The sequence below is a fragment of the Carlito syrichta genome, unplaced genomic scaffold (genome assembly GCF_000164805.1).
Source record: "Carlito syrichta isolate Samal-C Ts95f unplaced genomic scaffold, Tarsius_syrichta-2.0.1 Scaffold302059, whole genome shotgun sequence".
Lineage (NCBI taxonomy): Eukaryota > Metazoa > Chordata > Mammalia > Primates > Tarsiidae > Carlito > Carlito syrichta.
The window spans coordinates 47,452-67,213 of record NW_007246155.1 but is presented as its reverse complement, the minus strand read 5'-3'; the positions used below and the strand labels follow the sequence as shown (position 1 = coordinate 67,213).

The 19,762-nt window shown below is 48.0% G+C and overlaps 1 protein-coding gene across 1 annotated transcript in view; it reads left to right on the top strand.

Annotated features, from left to right (window-relative positions):
* Nucleotides 1-19,762, top strand: part of LOC103258307 (ankyrin repeat and sterile alpha motif domain-containing protein 1B) — a 552,345-nt gene that overhangs the window by 496,820 nt on the left and 35,763 nt on the right. The window contains exons 7-8 of the mRNA XM_008055979.2: nucleotides 3,883-3,990; nucleotides 5,882-6,061. Of these exons, the coding sequence (XP_008054170.2) occupies nucleotides 3,883-3,990; nucleotides 5,882-6,061 (288 nt within the window). The remainder of the gene's footprint in view (nucleotides 1-3,882; nucleotides 3,991-5,881; nucleotides 6,062-19,762) is intronic.

Below are 19,762 nucleotides of genomic sequence, written 5' to 3'. Positions count from 1 at the left end.
GTGGAGGTTAATAGCAGGAGAAAGAGCTTAGAGAGTGGGAAAGGGCAGGTTGTAAATCAAGTGCAAATCCCAGACGCCATACCTGTTAGCAGTGTGACCTTGGGCAGATTGCTCAGTACTTCTGAGTCTCAGATTTTTAGTCTCTAAAAGGGCAATGATGATGCTATTTTAAGTATTAAGTGAGATATTTATACACATGTGTAATGTAATTGGAAAGGTTTCTAACACAGCTAGAATATAGAACTAGAATACAGAAAATATTCAATAGTCTTGTCAGTATCTTCAGCGAAGGAGCTCATTTCTAATCAATAAGGAGAGTTACCCAGGTGTTCTTGACATGAGCCATCATTGTGTTCACTTGTTATGTCTGGCTATCTGTCTTTCGTCTATCTGTCTATCCATACATCTTAAATCTGTCTCTATCTATCTCTCTATCTCTCTATCTATCTAATCTACCTATCATCTCTATCCACCCGCCCACCCACCCTCTTCTGGGTAGCTCTGTGGAGGTGGCAACAGCAGAGCTCCGGTGTGAAGGAGTACCTCAGTTCACCTGCTCTTGGAGATTAAACAGTATGGATGGGAGAGTAGCATATTCTTTTAAATTCGGTTTGGTATCAGACAAACAGCGAGAAATCAGACATGCTCTTCCAGGATGAGTTACTCCACTGAGAGCCCTTCCAAGGTTAGCAAGAGCTCCTCAGGATGAGCTTATGAAGAGGACCAGGGCAGTGCTCTTCCATGTCAGGACGTCTTCGCACCCTCCCAGCCTGTGAGCTGGAACATGCCCGTGGCGAAGGCTGCCTCTCCCACATGCCTGGCGCTGTGCCGGCTGTTCTCACCTCTTTCCTCTCCTCTGCCTACCAACATTCAAGATTCGAGATTGGTGCACACTTCCTCACATGACGGGGGAGAAACCTATGGAGAAGGAAGAGTCAGGTCGCTTGCCCAGAAGCACGTTGTGGGGTAGTCCACCGGAAGCAGCTGTGAAGGTTAGCCAGCTCAATTTTTGCTATTAAGTGTCATCATTTGTCAGAATGGTGAGTGTCATCATTACTATAAAGACATTTCTTAGCAGGAATCGGGGGCTCACAGTGTCACTATCCACATCAGGTCCCGTTACCTACTGGGAGAAGGCAGTGGGGACTTTATGCGGGGGTGGTATATCCAACAGAAGCCTCTGGCAAAGTCACAGAGAACGAGAATAAAAGAGAATAAGAAAATGTAGCGTATTTAGACTTGCAAAACACCTTGGAAAAGGTTACTGTATTTTCCTGAGGTGGGAGAATTCTTTGATCTTGATGCTTAAAAAAAAGAAAGAAAGAAATGCTAGACTCTAAGGGCATTTCTGTGGGTGATGTAAACAATGCTGCCTGCAAGTGATCAGCACCGGGCCACACTTACTTAGCATATGTATAAATCATCAGAAAAGAGTACACAGCAAAATTTCCAGATTCGCAAGAACCGCTAAGCTCTTCCAGGTAGTGAAATGCCAAGTTGCTGCATATAAATGCAGAGAGATACCACAGGGCTCTGTGAGTGGGCAGAGGATGACAGATGGGTTTCTGCCTGGACAGCTGCAAGATAAGAAGTTTAGGGGAAAACAATTCAGACCATCCTGCCTAGATTAAAGGTCTTTGAACCATCAGCGATGTCGAAACTAAGGGATTTTAAGCCAGCGTATGCGTCTCTCCCCATTTATTCCTCCTGAGGCTAAAAGGTCAACCAGGAATCAGGTATGCTTAGGAAGGGCGTTTGAAAAGGACATAAAGAGCAGAAAACAGTATCATGTTCAATCTAAAGTCATGACTCCCTTCTACCTGGAGCCGTCGTTTCGACAGACCTTCAGCGCGGGCTTATGGGGGGGGGTGGGGGGAGAAGTTTGGAGAATGTTCGCGAAACACTCTCGAAGGGAAGGGAAAGAGGCACTACTGTGTGGCAGCAGACATGCGAGGTCAGGATTCATCAGCCTGGGGAGGTTTATAAAATCATGGGGACGCGGGAGGGAGACATTCGCCGTGGGTCGTCCACCGTCCCCACCATCATCCGCGTGGGTCGGGGTGATGCCAGAGGTGCAGGCATCGTGTGAGCTCACAGGCTGTGTCAACTCAGGCGGGTCAGCTAACACCCAGGCTCGCAGAAACTCAAGGCCGCACGGGCTGCACGCCAAGGAAATGCCCATACTCCACCTGAAAACTTGAGGATAGGGAAGGATGCTTACACAAAGGGCAACTGCCTTGGAAACTAGCTACCCAACAAGAGTCGTTCTGGGACTGTACGTGGACAGGGGAGGGGTGAGGACATTTTTGTGAATGGATTTCTAATACGTTGTTTTTTTTAAAAGACAGGAACATCCGGAGATAGGCCTGCAATTTGCAGTGCATACCTTGGAGTAAAACGTGCCTTGGAATCAGGCACACCTGATTCACACCCCAGAGCCACCACGTACTGCCTTTTGGGTAGGCAGCTTAACCACTCTCAACCTCAGTTTCCTCATCCGTCAAGTGAGACTAGGCTGGGTGCGGTGGCTGACACCTGTCATCTCAGCATTTTGCTGGACTGAGGCAGGAGTTTGAGACCAGCCTGAGCAACATAGGGAGACCCCATCCTACAAAAGTTTAAAAAAATAGCGAAACCCAAGTATGGTGGTACAAACCTGCAGATTCAGCTACAGGGAGGCCGAGGCAGGAAGATTGCTTGAGGCCAGGAGGTCGAGACCAGCCTGGGCAACAGAGCAGGACCCGTCTACAGAAGTAATAAGACAGACGAGCTGGGTGTGGTGGCATGTGCCTATCGCTGCTCCTCAGGAAGCTGAGAGGCAGGAGAATCACTTGAACCCAGGAATTCCAGATCGCAGTGAGCTGTGATTACACCACTGTGTTCCTGCCTAGTTAACAGAGCAAGACCCTGTGTCAAAAAGGAAGAGAAAAAGTGGGCGCAGGGGGTTGGAGAGCCCCCTCCCAGCTGGAGAAGTGGGAGGGCTGCAGGGGGCTTTTCCAAGCACCGGGACAGGGCAGGACTGAGGCAGTGCCCCTTCCCGGTGCACTTTCTGGGGCGCTCTGCGTCTACCCGACAGGTGATGCGTCCTCCTATCATGTTGCTACTTTTATCCACAAGAATGTTCACTCTTTCCTCTTCCTCACGCTCTTATTTTCTCAGGCAGTGCTTTAGGTTTTGAGAAACCGTTGTGCCAAGCACCTACCAGGTACCGGCTCCTGGGAGCAGTCCTGGGGAGGGCTACACACACCACTAGCCTGTCAGCCGTGTTCTTCCAGAGAACAAGAAGGAAGGGCAGGGCGTGCGGGGTTGAGGGTACAGCTCCTCCAGCAAGGACGGAGGAAGGCCTTTCTGAGAGGACAGCGTCCGAGAAATGTCGCTGGTCATTTGAAAATCTCATCAGGGGGCAGGGGAGCGGCCGAGCCAGGGCCGAGCCAGGGCGGAGGCCCCACGGCGAGGATGTACATGGGTGCTCGAGGCCAAGGAGGCCGGTGTAACCCAGCGCCCTGAGTGGTGGTGAGGGGCGGGGCGAAGGGATGGGGTGCTGAGGGGGGCCCGTCCTACTGACGAGCCCCCCCAGATGAGGTTAGGATTCGGGCTTTGTTCTGCGTGGCTCCAGCCGCCGGGTATGAAGGGCTGGCTTCTGCTTGGTGAGGCTGCGGCCTGCCATGGGGGCGTGGACCCCACCACCCGCCCCCCCTCTGCGACTCCTCCAGGCTTCCCGCCTACCTCTTTGACCTTTCTGGACTTGGGCACGTGAATTCCACACCACCCCTCTCACGGCACGGGTGACTTTGCAAATCTCTTCACTCCTCGTGTTTAAGGACATAGAAAATTATTTTTTTCCTCCAGTGAAATATTTAACCCAAACATATGTTGTTTCAGGTTTTAAAAATCAATTTGATTGGCCACAGGAAACGTATTCTGGCATCTCTGGGAGACAGGCTGCACGAAGACCCCCCACAGAAGCCCCCCCGGTCCATCACCCTCAGGGTAAGTGCCCGGCACCCCTGCTTCCCCACCCTTCTCCTCGAGAACTGTCGTGTGAGGTTTTGCCAGCCTGCCTTTATCGATGGGGGCCACGGCTCAGGAAGCACAGGCTATGGCCACCGCGCCTACCTGATTTGCACAGGAAAGTCTCCCTTTGCTTGCGTTTCACCAATGAGATGTGTCTTTCTCAATTGCTTATATGCACCTTTCTGAGCTGTAGATACTCATCTATCATGGCATTCAGTCTGACAGACCCCCTGCTCCCCCACCCCTATCCCACACGCCCATCCACACCAAGAGAGTAGCAATGAGTTTTCTGTCCCCAACTCCTCAAACCCACAGAGGGAAAATTAGTCAAGGACCACAGTTCAGTCAAGATCAACTTAAAAGTAACCTTAGGGTCTTCTGTTCTGCAAGAAGTGGAAATTGTCCAGCTCTACCCACCTTCAAAATTAAGAGTAGGGAATCTCAAACTTTACTGAACACACGTGATTTGTTTCAGCTACATTTTAGGACGGTGGGGTAGAGAGCCAGAAAGAAACCGGGCAAGGGAGGGAGATGAAGCCGGAGAGAAGGAAGGCGGAAGGGAAGTGGGGAGACAGAGGGACTTCCAGGCAGGGTGGGGACAGGAGCCTTCCCAGAAAGCAGAGCTCCCGCAGGCTGCAGGGCTCCCCTGGAAGAGCCAGGAGAGCTCGTGGGCATGAGTGGTGAGCACACCAGCCGAGCCAGTGCCACGACACCAGGCGACCACGTGGGGGTCTGGTGGCAGAGGGGCCGCTGAAGTCTGGAGGCTGATTTCACTTTGCCAGAGAAGAAAACACGGAGGTTTCAGGAAAGGCGAGAGAATTGGCCCCAGGAGGGAGCCGTGAGGAAATCGAGTACTGGATTGGGATGGAGGGTCGGGAGATTACAGGGGTGCTTGGATACTTGAGGGCTCTAGGACCAGTCAAAGCAGAAAGGTTTTCCCTCGGGAAGAGGATCCGCAAATGAACTGGGGAAAAAAATGAGGGTAGCAAGGGATTCTTGTTTTGCCTACTTTTTGCCACATGGAAGGAAAGGTGCAAAGGCCATCAGTGTGAGCAACCTCCAGCGACTGCCCAGGGAGTCATGGCCTGCTCCTCACCCTGCTTCCTTTCCTTCCCCTCTGAAACCCCTTTCTGGTCCCCAGAAGAGATTTAGGGAAACAAAAAACAGATCAAAGACAGAGATTCCCGAGCAAAGGTACAGGACCTGAGTCTGCCTAGCGAGGCTTGGAGCATCTGGGGGGAAGTGGCCGGGGAGGGACCCATGACCCCGACCTCATCTCACCTGCAGACACGGGCTCGGCTGTCCACACCCCTCACCCGCTACCCGGTTCCTTCAGCTGGGGCTGGGTTGTCTTTGCCGTTGACAAACATCCTCTGTGGTCCATGCACTGCTCTGCAGTCCGTGTGTGTGGCGTGCTGTGTTGCCATGCTGTGTCCTCTTCCTAGCCCAATCGTCACACTGCTCTTGGGGGGAGCATCAAGACCCCCCGGGTCCTGTGTCAGCTGTCCCTTCATGGCACCTCCCAGGGTGAGCCCTGCCCTGGGAGAACTCTGCTCCTCCCCTTGTAAACACACCCAGAAGTGTGGGGGCTGGCATAGGGGCACCTCCCTCCGGAGACCTCCACGGTGCTGAGTTCAGGAGACAGAGCCTGGCTCTTGGCACTTCAGAGCTTTAACCCGAGGTGCGGGGGGGAATGTATTGACCAGATCACGCCATTAGCGGGATGGCAGACTGCCACCCCGCCCCGGGCAGTTCGCGCCAGAGCGAGTCCCCGTCCCCGCAGCGTGTCGTGTCGGTGTTTCGCAATTTTGAAACCAAAGGCTAGCCACAGCGCACGGTATTTACTTCATGATGTATTTCCATTCAGGAACCCAGTGGTAATCACACTCCTCCTCAGTTGTCTCCATCACTTAGCCAAAGCACTTACACCACTGGTGGCTCCCTAGACGTTCCTCACATTATCATGCAGGGCGATGCAAGGAGGAGAAGAAATGAAAACTACTTTGATGATATTCCCCGATCGAAGCTGGAGAGGCAGATGGCTCAGGTAAGGTGTTATCAGCCTCTGTGACGTGCTTGCATTTCACCACCAGGTCACGCGGTCTGCAGCTCGTGGCGGACGCTTCCAGTCCGTGCTGCCTGGACCGTTTCCACTTTATGCCCTGGTTTCCTTCCTTGCCGGCTTGAGCTAGACCGAAACAGAAGTGCCCGGGAATGGAATACACACAGTGTATACATATATCCTTGTTGCTCATTCTTGCTGAAGAAGTTGTGTCTGATCTCAGGGCACCAAGCAAGTCTTTGCCCTAAGGGGACTGAATGCTGTGTCAAAATCAAGCCATAATGAAAATGAGTAATAAAAGGCTAGCTAGACCATAGAATGTAAATTGGTGGGATACAGGGCAGAAGCTTGCGGGAAGGACTGACTCCACGTCATGTTAATTTCTTCCCAAGTTTCTGCATCGATGTAGAATTGCGCCCTTGGGACTTGGAGCATCATCTCATATTGTCACTTAGTAGTTGAAAACGATGGTGCTGCCTGCCACAGATGCTGAAAAGAGATCCGTCTCGTTCAGACCGGGCCATGTTTCGTATGGATGCCCACGTCTAACCTGTCCCAGATCGCTGCTCAGAAATTCGAGTTGGCCTCAGCCGAGCAGTGGCTGTTCTGAAAGCACATTCGGGTGGGCAGCGAAGGCTGCATCTCACCCTGAGGGTCACAGAGACGGATTTGTTGACAACTCTGGCAGAATCAACTCTTTTCATCCTCATTCTAGGTTCAGACTGATGTGCAGGAGTCTTCTCTCTGCCTCCACACCTAAGATGAGAATCTCCAGGTGAAAATTTGACTGTAATTGCGTTGCCTTGGTTGTTAAATACTTTTCTCAACTGTGTGGTGAGATTTTATTTTTAAAGCCTTTGGTAAACACTCTCTGCTGCAACTCATGAAAGATAAATGTGAAGAGAATGTTCTGGAAACCCTGGCTATTCTGCCTGTGGATGCGTTGGAGAAAAAGGGCCTGGGAGATTGTGTCTTGCTCTCCACTCCCCCAATCTTGAGTTATCCTCAGAGTTCCTGGTGCAGGGAATGGCAATGCAGGGGTTATGGACAATTGAAGGGACATGAAAAAAAATGTAGGAGGAACAAGAATCATTTTCCATTTCTCTGTTGTTAGATACTATCTTTTCGTCTTTATTGCTGTTTTCATGGACATCTTTTAAATAGGGAGTCCAAAAGCTTTTTCGCCCCAAGCTGTTCAAGTATTTGTGGCCTACATATATGGTTAAACTACTCTAAGGACAGCATCTTAGAGACACGGTTTGTTTTAACCTTGAAATATTTGTCTTTATGTATTAACACAAACTGGGTCTTCTCTGAACCATTTTCCTCCCTGGATAAGGGAGGAGAGTTCTTCAGTGAGCTTTAGCTGTTATCGACTATGTCAACTTCAGTAACGGGATTACCCATCTCAGCTGCCTGTGCAGTTTATGGGATTTCTCCACATAGTGTGGCTCTTTCAGAGGGGAGGACCTTAGTCTTGTGCCCAGGTGGGAGCACTCGGAGGTAATCGAACAAGCCTGCTCCTCTGCGTTCCTCCTGAGAGTCACAGGCAGGGACAGCAGTACCTTTTGGTACAAAAGGGGCACAAATCTTGTTCCTGTCACTCCAAGCAGAAGCACATTCCTTGTAGGAATTGTCTTGCCTTGAGAAAACTGAATGGACTTTTATCTGGCCAGGTGAGAAGAGCCCAGAAGCAGATGCAGAGTGAGATCAGCAGGGGGTGGGACATGGGGAGCTACGAGCCTCTGCGTGGGTGTGCTTAGTCACCGCACGTGTGTTACCGCCGTGGTCAAATGGCCGATGGAAACAGGCTCCATCAGCAGCTAGGAGATGGTTAGAAGCTTTTTAAGAGTACAGCGCTTTTGCTGCAGAGGAAATGGGAGATGACACCAGGAATCGAATCGATAAGAAAATGTGATTCTGGGATTGCAGCTCTTTAGGGTGTGTTCGTTGGAGGTTTTTTCATTTGTTTTAAGAGTTTTCCCTAGTCCTGCAGGGCCAAAAATCCTGGAGAAAAGAATGCCTGTCTCTTAAAAACAGTGCCATTTCAAAGCTTTAGCCTGTCAAAATATGAAATGATTGATAATGTTGATGAGTAGTTTGATTCATGTGACTTTTTCCACTCAACCAACTGATGTTTCTTTCTTATTCGTCCTTTTTCTTTTGTGGTCATTTGCTGTAATAATTTTTGAGATCCATTTCCTTTTGCAACAACCTGTTGTCTCTCTCTTGACCATCCTATTTTCCCTGAAATTATGTGTTTAACCAATCACGTTGGGTCTTCCTAAAGACTTTAATCAGCCATGACAACTCCTCTCAGCAAGCAGCTGGTCATAGCTCCTTCCATCCAGGAGCTCAGTCTTGCAGGTCTTTCCCAAAGAGCTTTCCCCAAGAGGCTTGCTGCAGCCTAGCTAACGCTTGCCGGACCAGTCTCTGTTTCCCATGAAATGCAAACATCCACCTCCAGGCTTTCTTTCCCTTCTACTCACAGAAGGGAGAATGCAGCTGAGAGAAAAATCACCAGGACAGATTCGCGTTCTTAGAGACCCCTCTGCTTCTTCAGTGTGGCTGAGCCGTCCCTGGAGTGGTCTGGCATTCTAGCCCAGGCCAGAAACCTTCCGTTCTTGGCGGCTGTAGTCGGTCCATAGGTGTTTTGCCTTCTGAAGGTCAGTTCACCAGGTGATTGGAAGTGCTTTGCTTAGCTTGAAAAACCAGTGCTTAAACTGAGATAAGTTTAATGTCTATTTCACTTACTAAATTTGTTTATTCACAAATATTTAAAACATAACACTAGAGCAATATCTTACTGTCTGTTTTCCATTTGAACCGATATTTAAAATACCTGTCTAGTGCCGGGCTCGGTGGCTCAGCCTGTAATCCCGCGCCTTTGGGAGGCTGAGGTGAGTGGATGGCCTGAGCCCGCGGGCTCGAGACCCGCCTGGGCAGCGAGACCTCATCTCTACAATAAATCAAAAACAAAATCAGTCGGGCATGGTAGCGCATGCCTGTAATTCCGGCTACTCGGAAGGCTGAGGCGGAAGGATCGCCGGAGCCCAGCAGGTCGAGGCTGCGGTGGCCGGGAGCGGCCACTGCACTCCAGTCTGGGTGACAGAGTGAGACTCCGACTCTAAAAAAAAAAAAAAAAAATACCTGTCTAGTAATAAAGGGGACTTGTAAATATTGTGACTATTGTTTGCTTTCATTCTGATACAAGCAACATTCTGGCATCAAATCGTCTTAAATGAGTATGTGAGAAGCACAGCTGAGTTCAGCACTGACTGAATGTGATAGGCAAACTCCTCTAAACAACTGGTTTCTTATCATGCTGTAGGTCTCAGTTGGACTCATTAGCCCAGGAATTCTGAAACTCTTCTCCATTTCCATACCATATTCCTCATAAATAAATGTTACACCCACATTATAACTGTACTGCAATGTGCACAGGTGCTTTCAAATTCTCAGAGTACTTGCACACCTGTTACCTCGTTTTAGCACAAGCAAGGTGTCTTCTACCCCACTAGTGTGCATATTAGTACATGGCAGATCAACTTTTGATCCTGAGCCCTGTGGAAATGAGACAAGAAATGTAAATATGGAGACTAGATCAGGAGGGGGAAACACTCTCCAGTGCTCAGGACCTAATTGTAGTCTTTAGGAGTTTTCTTGAAAGCTACTTAGGAGTAGCCAAAAGACTACTGAATAATAAAGAAGAGTGATGGAATTCATAAGGTTAGGGGCCACCTTCTGTGAATAAAAGAATTTTCAAGCCGGCTCGGTGGCTCAGCCTGTAATCCCGCGCCTTTGGGAGGCTGAAGTGAGTGGATTGCCTGAGCCCGCGGGTTTGAGACCCGCCTGGGCAGGCGAGACCTCATCTCTACAATAAATTAAAAAGAAAAAAAATTAGCCAGGCGTGGTAGCGCGCATCTGTAGTTCCAGCTACTTGGAAGGCTGAGGTGGAAGGATCACCAGAGCCCAGCAGGTCAAGGCTGCGGTGGCCGGGAGCAGCCACTGCACTCCAGTCTGGGTGACAGACTCCAACTCCCAAAAAAAAAAAGAATTTTCAAATTCTGGAAATTACGACCATTTATAGGAGGTTTCCATTTACAGAAATGCACATGGAAAAATGAAATGTACTTGTATTTTCACAAAATACAGACTCCTAGATAGCAAAAGAAATGCATATCTTTGCATAACCTTTAGTGTAAATACTAGTAAGAAGAATTTATAATGTGAAAGTCTTTATGTTTTGAATGTTCCCATCTAAATTTTAAAAACTGCATTACCTAGGACAATATGTTAGATACTAAAAAGCCATTTTCGAAATTATTTCTCAATCATTAGAAAATCAGTTCAATTGAAAGTCTAATATTTCTTGATCTAAACACTGTTACTTAACTATGACTGGATCACTTCTTTATTTGAAAGAACTTCACATAATATGTTGGTTTTGCAAACACTTGTCCTTCTGACATTATTAAAGGACAGGACTAGAAGCAGAGGCATCTGGAAGCCTTGCTGTGACCAGGTCGTACCTGGGATCCCACATGCCACATCTCATCTAATCCTCACAGCAGCCATGGGGCCAGGGCTTGCCCCCTGGTAAATGGCAGAGCCGGGACTCCGGGCCTGGGCTGCCCCACTGTATCCTTTTCCTTTATAACCCCTGATGCCCATGGGCTGGCACTGTATTAAAATGATATAAAATATTTTGATAGCAGTTCAACAAATAGTCGTTTTCCAAGTGCTCTCATAGATTACACTTACGTAGGCACAGCAAGCAGAGGACAAAATCCTAACAGTCTAGTGGAAACTTGCTGAATCAGCTCATGGTTATTACCATGAAAGCCTTTGGATGCAAAACCACAGTGGTTATTTGTTGACCCTTTTTGGGGGATGCCCTGTACATCTCAGCAGAACTCTGCCTTTCACCTGTATTGGTGAGAAGCCTTATATGTAGCGGTAGGGTTTACTCTGTACACAGGGAAGTTCTTGCCTGTGGTGCAACTCCAGATAGTGGAGGCTGCTTTCCTAGTGCTTTCTTCAGTCGCAGTTGATTTGGTTTCTCTCTGACCATGGGACCCGGCCCAAGTCACATGGTGTCTCTGAATTTCAGTGTCCTTGTCTTTAAAATGCAGATGACACCTGCTTCTCAGGTGTGCATACCAGATAGCTCACAGGAAAGTATGCTCCACACTGTAAAACATCATTTCTCACTGTGGAGAGAGATGATGAGACTGTTGGTTCAGATGCAGCATCACCTGTCAGTCCCAAATCCAAAGGCCCCTGAGTCTTGTTAGGTCTGTTTCTGACCAAGATCGTAGAAGGCAAGCATTCAGGTGCTTGCAGCCACTATAGAGAGTGTCTTCTACTCCAGTGTTATTTGTGCTTAGAATGTATGTTGAGAATAGAATCAGAACTTTTCTTTTATTCTTTTAATTGTGTCAATTTTTAAAAATCTGCCAAGGGGCATACATCATGATGCAGAGGGGTCTGTGCAGAATGATCTCAAAGCCAGGGAAGGCAGAGGATAGACGGACTCCTTCTCACCAATTCTGGTTACAAAAGTATGTAACAAAAGACTTCTTATGCTAATGACACATCATTACTGGAACATGCTAGAAGAAACAGGAGGTGAGAAGGGATTCTTTAAGTGAAATTTACAACTTCATTGAAATACACAGTACATAAAATTGTTAGCTAGAGAAGCATGGATGTCCCGGAAAGCCATGAGGCCAACACTTTGCCATCTCTGAGAAGGAGAAAGATAGTAATTTATCCTTTTACACTTTTTCTAAGAGAATAGACCTGTTGTTCCTAGAAATTCTACCCACAGCTCTGGCATTGTGGAAATTTACAGAATCCATCTTCAGAAAATAACGCAACTGTGTTGAGAGCAACATTTTATAAAGTGGTTTTTCCCCTAAACTAAACAAGTTTTCTTATTACGATGTCACATCAGTTTTTTTTAATGTCCATAAGTTAGTGGCTAGTTTTTAATTTAGATTTCCATCACATAGCCACTACTCTGAAAACCTTACCCTGTCCATGATTTCAAAGTTTTATTCCATGAAGGCCTAAAGAGCAACTCCTGACACTAAAGCACAGACAGATAATACTGAGAAGAAGACTGAGAATAAACTCGATCAGCTCTTCCATCAGGAGCACTCCAGTTGACAGCTTGTCAGGTTGAAAAGCAGACACAGCAGCTTCAGAGAGAGTTGGGAATGTTGATGATATCTGTGCCTGTTTTGAGCCAAGAGCTCTAGACCCACAGCCAGCCAGCGCCAAAGCAGCGTGGAAATCGTGCCTTCATGCCCCAGTTTAAATCTCATATGTTGTACGCCTTTATTATTAATGTGATCAGCTAGTGTCTCTTACCAAAGTATACCTTGCTCTACGTGAGACAGTGTTAGGGTTGGAATATGATTAGAATCTTTCAGGAAGCATAATGCCAGTGTGATCAGTGTCTTGTGTATCCCGACTTTGGTCTTTAAAAAAAAATGATTGGAAGAAGTGGGAGAATCACTCGGATGGATTCTTTTCTAGGATTTGATACCCATCTTACAAGTCTAGATTCTTTTGTTCCCTGTCAAGTCCTGCAAGGAGGAAAATTAGCCCGAGTTTGTTCGAGCAGACGCGTCAGACTGAAACACCTGCAGCCATTTTGCAAGAGAAGCTCTGATGTTCCCTTCTCTCCATGTGGTGGTGCCAACCACGGGGCCGTTTCCAATTAAAACCAGGACATGGATTTTAAAAAAGGCAAACCTCAGTAGAAAAGGTTCTATTTTCAACTGAATAAATAAGAAATCTGACAATATATGAAAACCCCGTTTCGGCGGACTTGACCTTGTGATATTTAGCCGTGCCTTAGGCTGGTTGACATTGAGCAGCTTGTTCACAAAGAGGCACAGCAGGCGATTTTCCCACTGGTTAAATTTCTGGAATGTTTCTCATTATTTTCAGTCCAGTTCTTGGGTCCACAGGTCAGTTTTGGCTGCTATAATCTGCCCTTGCTAAATTTTCAAGGGTAGAAGTCTCTTCTTCTCCTTCTCTGTCTTCCTTAACGTCATCCAGTGGCAAAAATAAAAAGGTTTGTAACGTCTAGAGGAAGAAGGCTGCATGTGCAGCCCTGCCTCGGTTCATTCCATTTGTACACGAGTGAAGCAGCTTCTCAGCAAGGACTCTTCTGGGCGCATGTGGACTACACAAGCCAGCTCAGGTGGCAAAGCAGTAAAGGGCATGTGTGGAGTCATGGGGCCACCGGTGCGGCTGGGCTCTTTCGCAGCAGCCTTTCTCTCCACGTGGGGAGTTTCAAGCCCAATTCCTGTTCAGCTGGAAGCTGTAGGAAAGACAACCTATCTTTCCAAAAGCTCGCCCCAAAAAGGCCCCAGTGTTGAGTCCCATCGGTTCAGATCATTCTGGTTTGGATCACTGGTCCTGCCCTGAGCTGATCACAAAGGGGCTTGTGTGTGCGTGTGCCTTGTGTTATGGGGGGGGTGGAGGCGCTAGCCAGGCACGGGTCTGATGCCAGGGTGGCTTCAGCTGCCATCTGATCCACATGGACCTGGGGTTTGGGAGGGACATCCTTGCACAGTCTGCTGGTCCCCAAAGTGGGACTGATTTTTTTTTTTTTTTGAGTTGGAGTCTCACTCTGTCACCTAGACTGGAGTGCAGTGGCCACTCCTGGCCACCGCAGCCTTGACCTGCAGGGCTCCGGCAATCCTTCCGCCTGAGCCTTCCGAGTAGCTGGAACTACAGGCGTGCGCTACCACGCCCCGCTCATTTTTGATTTATTGTAGAGATGAGGTCTCGCCAAGTTGCCCAGGCGGGTCTCGAGCCCACGGGCTCAGGCAATCCACTCACCTCAGCCCCCCAAAGTGCGGGATTACAGGCTGAGCCACTGAGCCCGGCTGGGACTGATTTCTAAGCAGGCAGAGGTAGCAGTAGTGGGCACCTGAATAAGCCCGCTTTGCCTTTCAAATTCTGAGGCTGTCTGATGGAAAATTGTTATATCGAGTAAGTATTGATTTTTTTTTTTTGAGTCGGAGTCTCACTCCGTCGCCCAGGCTGGAGTGCATTGGCACACTCACGGCCATCTCAGCCTCAACCTGCTGGACTCAGACAATCTTTCCGCCTCAGCCTTCCCAGTAGCTGGAACTACAGGCGTGCACTACCACGCCTGGCTTATTTTTTGACATATTGTAGAGACGAGATCTCGCCAAGTTGCCCAGGCTGGTCTTGAACCCCTGGGCTCAGGCAGTCTTCTCACCTCAGCCTCCCAAAGTGCTAGGATTATAGGCGTGAGCTACCGCACCCTGGCGATTTTATTTTTTCATACTTAATTTGATGGACTTTTTTAGAATGCCAGATTTGGAGTCATCAGATCGGGTAAAAAGTCCTATCTGGGGTCTCTGTTACTTCTGGAACCTTGGACAAGCCTCTTGGCTATGCAGACTCTCAGTGTTCTCTTCCTAAAGTGGGACGCATGGCCGTCTCAGATCAATACTGTGAGGCACAAGTGAAGTAATATTTTTCAAAGTATTCTACAAACTCTGACACTATATGTTTGGGTTGTCTTAGAAATTATTATTATTTGGAGATAATGTCTAGTTTTCTTCTGCATTATGCATTTTAAACTGCAGCTGGGAGTAAATGCATTGAAAGTAAAACTCATAATATGTAGCTATGTCTTATAGAACTATGTCTGTTTTCCAGCTTGTAAATCCAACCTAATACCTCTCCACCGATGTGGAAACAATAGTTCTTAGGAATGCAAACACTGTCCAAGAAGTTCCCATCCAGGTTGTCACCTAGTTAGCACTGGACTCTTTGGAAAAGGATTTAGAGATGGTAGCTATACTGAAATACTTTAAAATGTTAAGCATATTTACGAGTTAGAATATTTCAAAATATGTGACTATATTTCATGTTTAAATGTTTGCTTCTCTTTTGGTAAAATATTTGTTGGCTATGTGGGGGCAAGGCCTGACTCTTTTAAAATCATTTTTAAATTATTCTAAAATAAGCGCTCTATAAACACTGTTGACCACATTAGTCTACATAAGGTTATAGGCATCATAAAACCACAGGGTTCCAGGATATAACAGATTGGTCACAAACTGGGATGTTGTCTAATCTTTTAGGGAAATAAACTGCCTGGAACAGTAGACTGTCCTCCATCTAGCTTAGACAACCTGATAATGAGGAAACGGAGGCATTGCTCAAGGCCACACAGTAAGGCATAGAGCCAGGATTTGAACACAGGTCCACCTTCACAGCCTATGTGTGAACCGCTGTGTCACTGCACGTCCCCGGTTGTCTCTGCAAACCGGACACCAGCAAACATGACACATTCCAGACATTCTAAAGCCCCCAAAGGCCCCAAGCAATGTTTTGAGTTCCTTGAAAAATTCTATTAATAATATCTGATACCTTATGTAGATGCAACTTTTAGTAGAGGCGCAAACCTATGAGGTAGCATGGATAAACATTGTATTAAAGAGAATCCTTTGCTCTTGACATCTAGTTTTTCATTCTTTAGAAGTCAGAGGCAGTAAACAGTGGCTTCATGGAAACCACTGTGAAATGATGTGGCCTTCTTTCTGTCTGAGTCACTATTTTAATGAGGTTTGAATGCAGGATCACAAAATCCATGGTAACTTGCTTTTCTCTGCACGCATTAATAGCTAGAAGATTCTTCTGTACTGACAGAAGAATGCGGATCTGAGAATACAGAAGGCCAACAGTACTGTCAGAGAAAAGCAGGGAATTTCGGGGTGGGAAGGGCCACAAAGTGTATGTGGCCCACCTCTTAATGGATTGGGCACTTTTCTAATGCATCCTTTACAGGAAGCCACAAGTTTCTGCTTAAACCTGCCACTGGAGAGCTAGCCCCCTCTTTGTGAGGCACCCCTGTCATTGGAAAAGTACTGACCAATACAACTTTTGTCTAGTATTGAGTTTAAATAAGCCTTCCTAAAACCCCTACAGTTAGCGCTTTCTTCTGAAACGGCAGAGCTATGCTCTGCCCCCTTTTTCTGAGACAAGTTCCGTAGGACTGACGATATCCCACCTACTCCATTGAACACGCCCAGACCCTCACCAAGACCACCGGTGGGCAGGGTGCAGCCACATGGCATCCTGACTTCCCAGCTCTGCTTTGCCGATATTCGCGAGAACCAGCATTAACATGACTCATTCTCTCTGGGCAGTGCTGGATTTACATCTACTGTTTTCCAGGTGAAAGAGTTTGTCAGGTTGCTTATCCAATACTAAGAGTCTGTTGAGACTTTTTATTTTATTTTACTTTCATCTGAACGCACGTAAGGGGCATAAGTGCCGTTTTTGTCGTGTGGGCACAGATACGTGGCATAGTGGCCAAGTCTGGGCTTTCAGCACATTCACTACTGAATAACGCGCACTGTACCTATCAGGCAGTTTCTCACCATCTGTCGAGCCTTTCTAAAACTTGGTTGTTGATCGGTGTGTCAGGAATCCTTCCCAGGGATGCAGTGTGCTAATTTTAAAAGCTCGCCCTCAGGAAAGTACACCTTTCCAGCAGTCCTCCAGCGCACGGATGGAAGTGTGGCATAGGCTGTGGGTGACTTTCTGCCCCAGACCTCTAGGTGGGCAGCCTTTGAGATGGTCGTTCAGCTGGACCTGGTTTTTTCATATTTTTCACAAGGATAAAATGAGGAAACAGCGGCGTCTCAATAAACATCATTGAATGAATCCTAGTGCCCAACGCCTCTTTTTTACCAGAAGCAAGAAACAAATGTTGAGCACATCGTTAGTAAACGGATTCGAGTAAAGACGATGACAGCCTCAGTTTCCCAAAAAAGAGCATAGTGCATATTTTTAAGAGATGTTAAGAACAATATTACTTTGCAAAATCTAGGTGTTTTGCAGCAGTTCATGTCATGATAAAAAGCTGATTGCTGCGTTTCTGGGTTATTAATGCTTTTGGCTTTTTAGTAGTCATGAAAACATTTGTTTCAGTAGCAATGGCATCCAGACTTGGAGGTAGAAAAAGTAGACTATCCCATTTTGCTTACAAACAGAATGATCGCAGTTGACTCAAATTCCCTGCACCATCCATAGAACCCAGGAGCTGGGTAGTGAGATCTAGACAGGCGAGATTCCTTTTTCTTCTCTGCTCTTTTTTTTTTTTTCCCTGTGAAAAGATTTCATACATAGTCACATCATGCCATTTAGGGCTACAGCTGTCATACTGGGAAATGCAGGTTATATGTTGTCTTTACAAATGAATAACGGGAATATCCTAAGCCTGTAGTTCCTTCCTACTTTGGCAGCTGAGGGCTTGTTTTATGTGCTGTCACTACCAGAATCAGAGGTGAGGGAGGGAAGAAGAGAAGGAGAGACGGAGGTTGGGGGGGGAGACGAAAGGGAAGGAGGGAATGAAATGAAAGAAGGAAGGAAGGGGAAGGGAAGGAGGAGGAAGGGGAGAAAGAAGGGAGGGAAGGGGCTCTGAGGAGGAGAGGAATGAGGAGGGGGAAGTGGATGGGGAGAAGACCTGAAACTGGGGCAGACAGCATGAGAACTTAAGCCATGCCAGTGGACTTAAGGCAGGACCACACTTCCTCCTGCTTTTGGTAGGTCGATTAATGCTGACGCCCGTAGTCATAGGTCACACACGTGGATGTTGTTGGAAAAACAGCTGCTGGCCCGGGTTCTCCTTCCCAGCAAGAGGTTACCGATCCATCTGAGAATCTTTCCCACAGACACAGGGGAAGGTCATGGTCATGGCATGTGGGAAGCACTGCTCCTCCGAAGTGTGGAGAGATACAGGAAGCAGCATGTCCTTGAGTCCAGCCTGTGCTGCAAATAAAATGGTTCACCCGAAACCTTCTATAGAAAGCCAGTGGCGCACTTATGACTTTCCTTCGCACTGCAGAACTGGAAATCAGTAGACGCAGACACTTGAGAGGTTGACAGTGCCGTTGAAGAGAAGAATCTACGTCACATGTGGGGCTGGAAGGCCATGTGTGTCTCAGAAGCCCGGGAGGGGAGGAGGATGTGTGTCTCTCTGCCTGCAGCAGTGGGGCAGGAGAACTGATGAGAGCCAGGCCTGCAGCCTCCAGGTGACTCAGGAGAAACAGAAGGTTCTGGTGTTCTGACTTCCAGGCAGGGCTCAATGAGTGTCCACAGATGAGGCCACGTGGGGCCCCACTGCCGGGAGGAGATACACACACAGTTGAGTGGGCCTGCCCCTCGGCACAGGCTGTCACCTTTCTTGACAGACCTCATCTCATCCAGCTCTCAAGGAGCCCTGAGCGTGCCAGCTACAGACCGAGTCTTCCTTCGTGGGGATGCCCTCTTATCTTCTGCCTTTGACGTCATTTTGTTTGGTCTTCAAGTTTTTTGTTTTTTATTTTTTTATTTTAGAAGCTGTCATCCAAGAGAGGGAATATGTTTTATTGTTCCTTTAGCTTTCACTCTGAACTTTTCATATTTCTTGATAGTTTCTTTCTGGTCAATTTCTGAACACCCTGAAGTGTTGAAAGTATTATGACAAACGTAAGGAGAAAACAAAGGAAAAGCCCGTTTCTTTCAGGGCTAGAAGGGCTAGAACAAGGCAGAAAAATTAACGCTGATAGGACCTGACTAGAGGGCTCTATTCATGAAAGTTTCTTTATTAAACTAGCGGTAAAGCGCCAGCAGACTCCCGGGAGGCTTCCAGGGCCTAATTGGCATTGCCGGGTGGATGGAGCTGTGGCCAGCTGGCTCTGTTCTGAGACCCACCGTCAGCCTCTCAGTGCGAGTTTCCAGCCGGCTGTGACCATGGGAAAGGATGTATCCACAGCAGTTTCCATCTGTGAAGATAGATTGAGAGCAGAGCTGGCCCTACCCGCTCTGTGACCCATGCCTTGCACACAGAAGACGGCCAGCAGCTGTCTCAAATAAACGTCAGGGTGCCAGGGAGACAGGTTCTTAGGCTCCAAACTTTTTTTGCGTTTTAAATTTCTGCTTGAGAGAATAACCCTCTATGGCGTAGCAAGCAGAGACTTGATCTGAGTGCACTTTGCTAAGGAGCTGAGTGCACTCTGCTAAGGCCAGTCTGAAGGTGGCATCAGGGTCGCACCTGTGGTATCTGGGGGAGAACACTCCAGGCAGAAAGAGACACAAGTCAAGGCCGTGAAGCTGTGTGCTCTGCTGTCAAAAACCCAAGCAGCAGGAAGAGGAAGCGAGGGGGTACCGGAGGGTGGAGGACTTGCGGGCTGCTGGGAGGGCTTTATGTTATGTTGAGCTCAGTGGAGCTGAGTGGCAGAAGCTGGCTTTCACTGTGGGCCAGTCAGACCTGAGGGGGCAGGAGGAGAAAATGGGGCCTGCTAGGAAACCAGCAGAGTCCCCGTGTCCGAGGAAGGTGAGGCTGGAGTCGGTGGAAAAAGAAGGAAGGAGATTGGGGGGGTGGCTCAGGAGGCTTTGCTGCTAGGCGGAAGGGGAGAGGTGAGGGAGAGGCAGCTCCAGGGCTGTGAACCCGAACTGCTGGGAAAACGGGCTGCCTTCCACTGAGGTGAGGAAACTTCCAGGGAGGCGAGGCCACGGGAGCCTGGGCTGGGGCCTTTAAACGTCAAAGTCGGGGTGTCCACAGGGAGTTTTGCTTAAGGAAGAACACGGTAGTTGGGCAGGAGGTTGAGGAGGATGCTGGGTCGGGGGTGGGGGGGG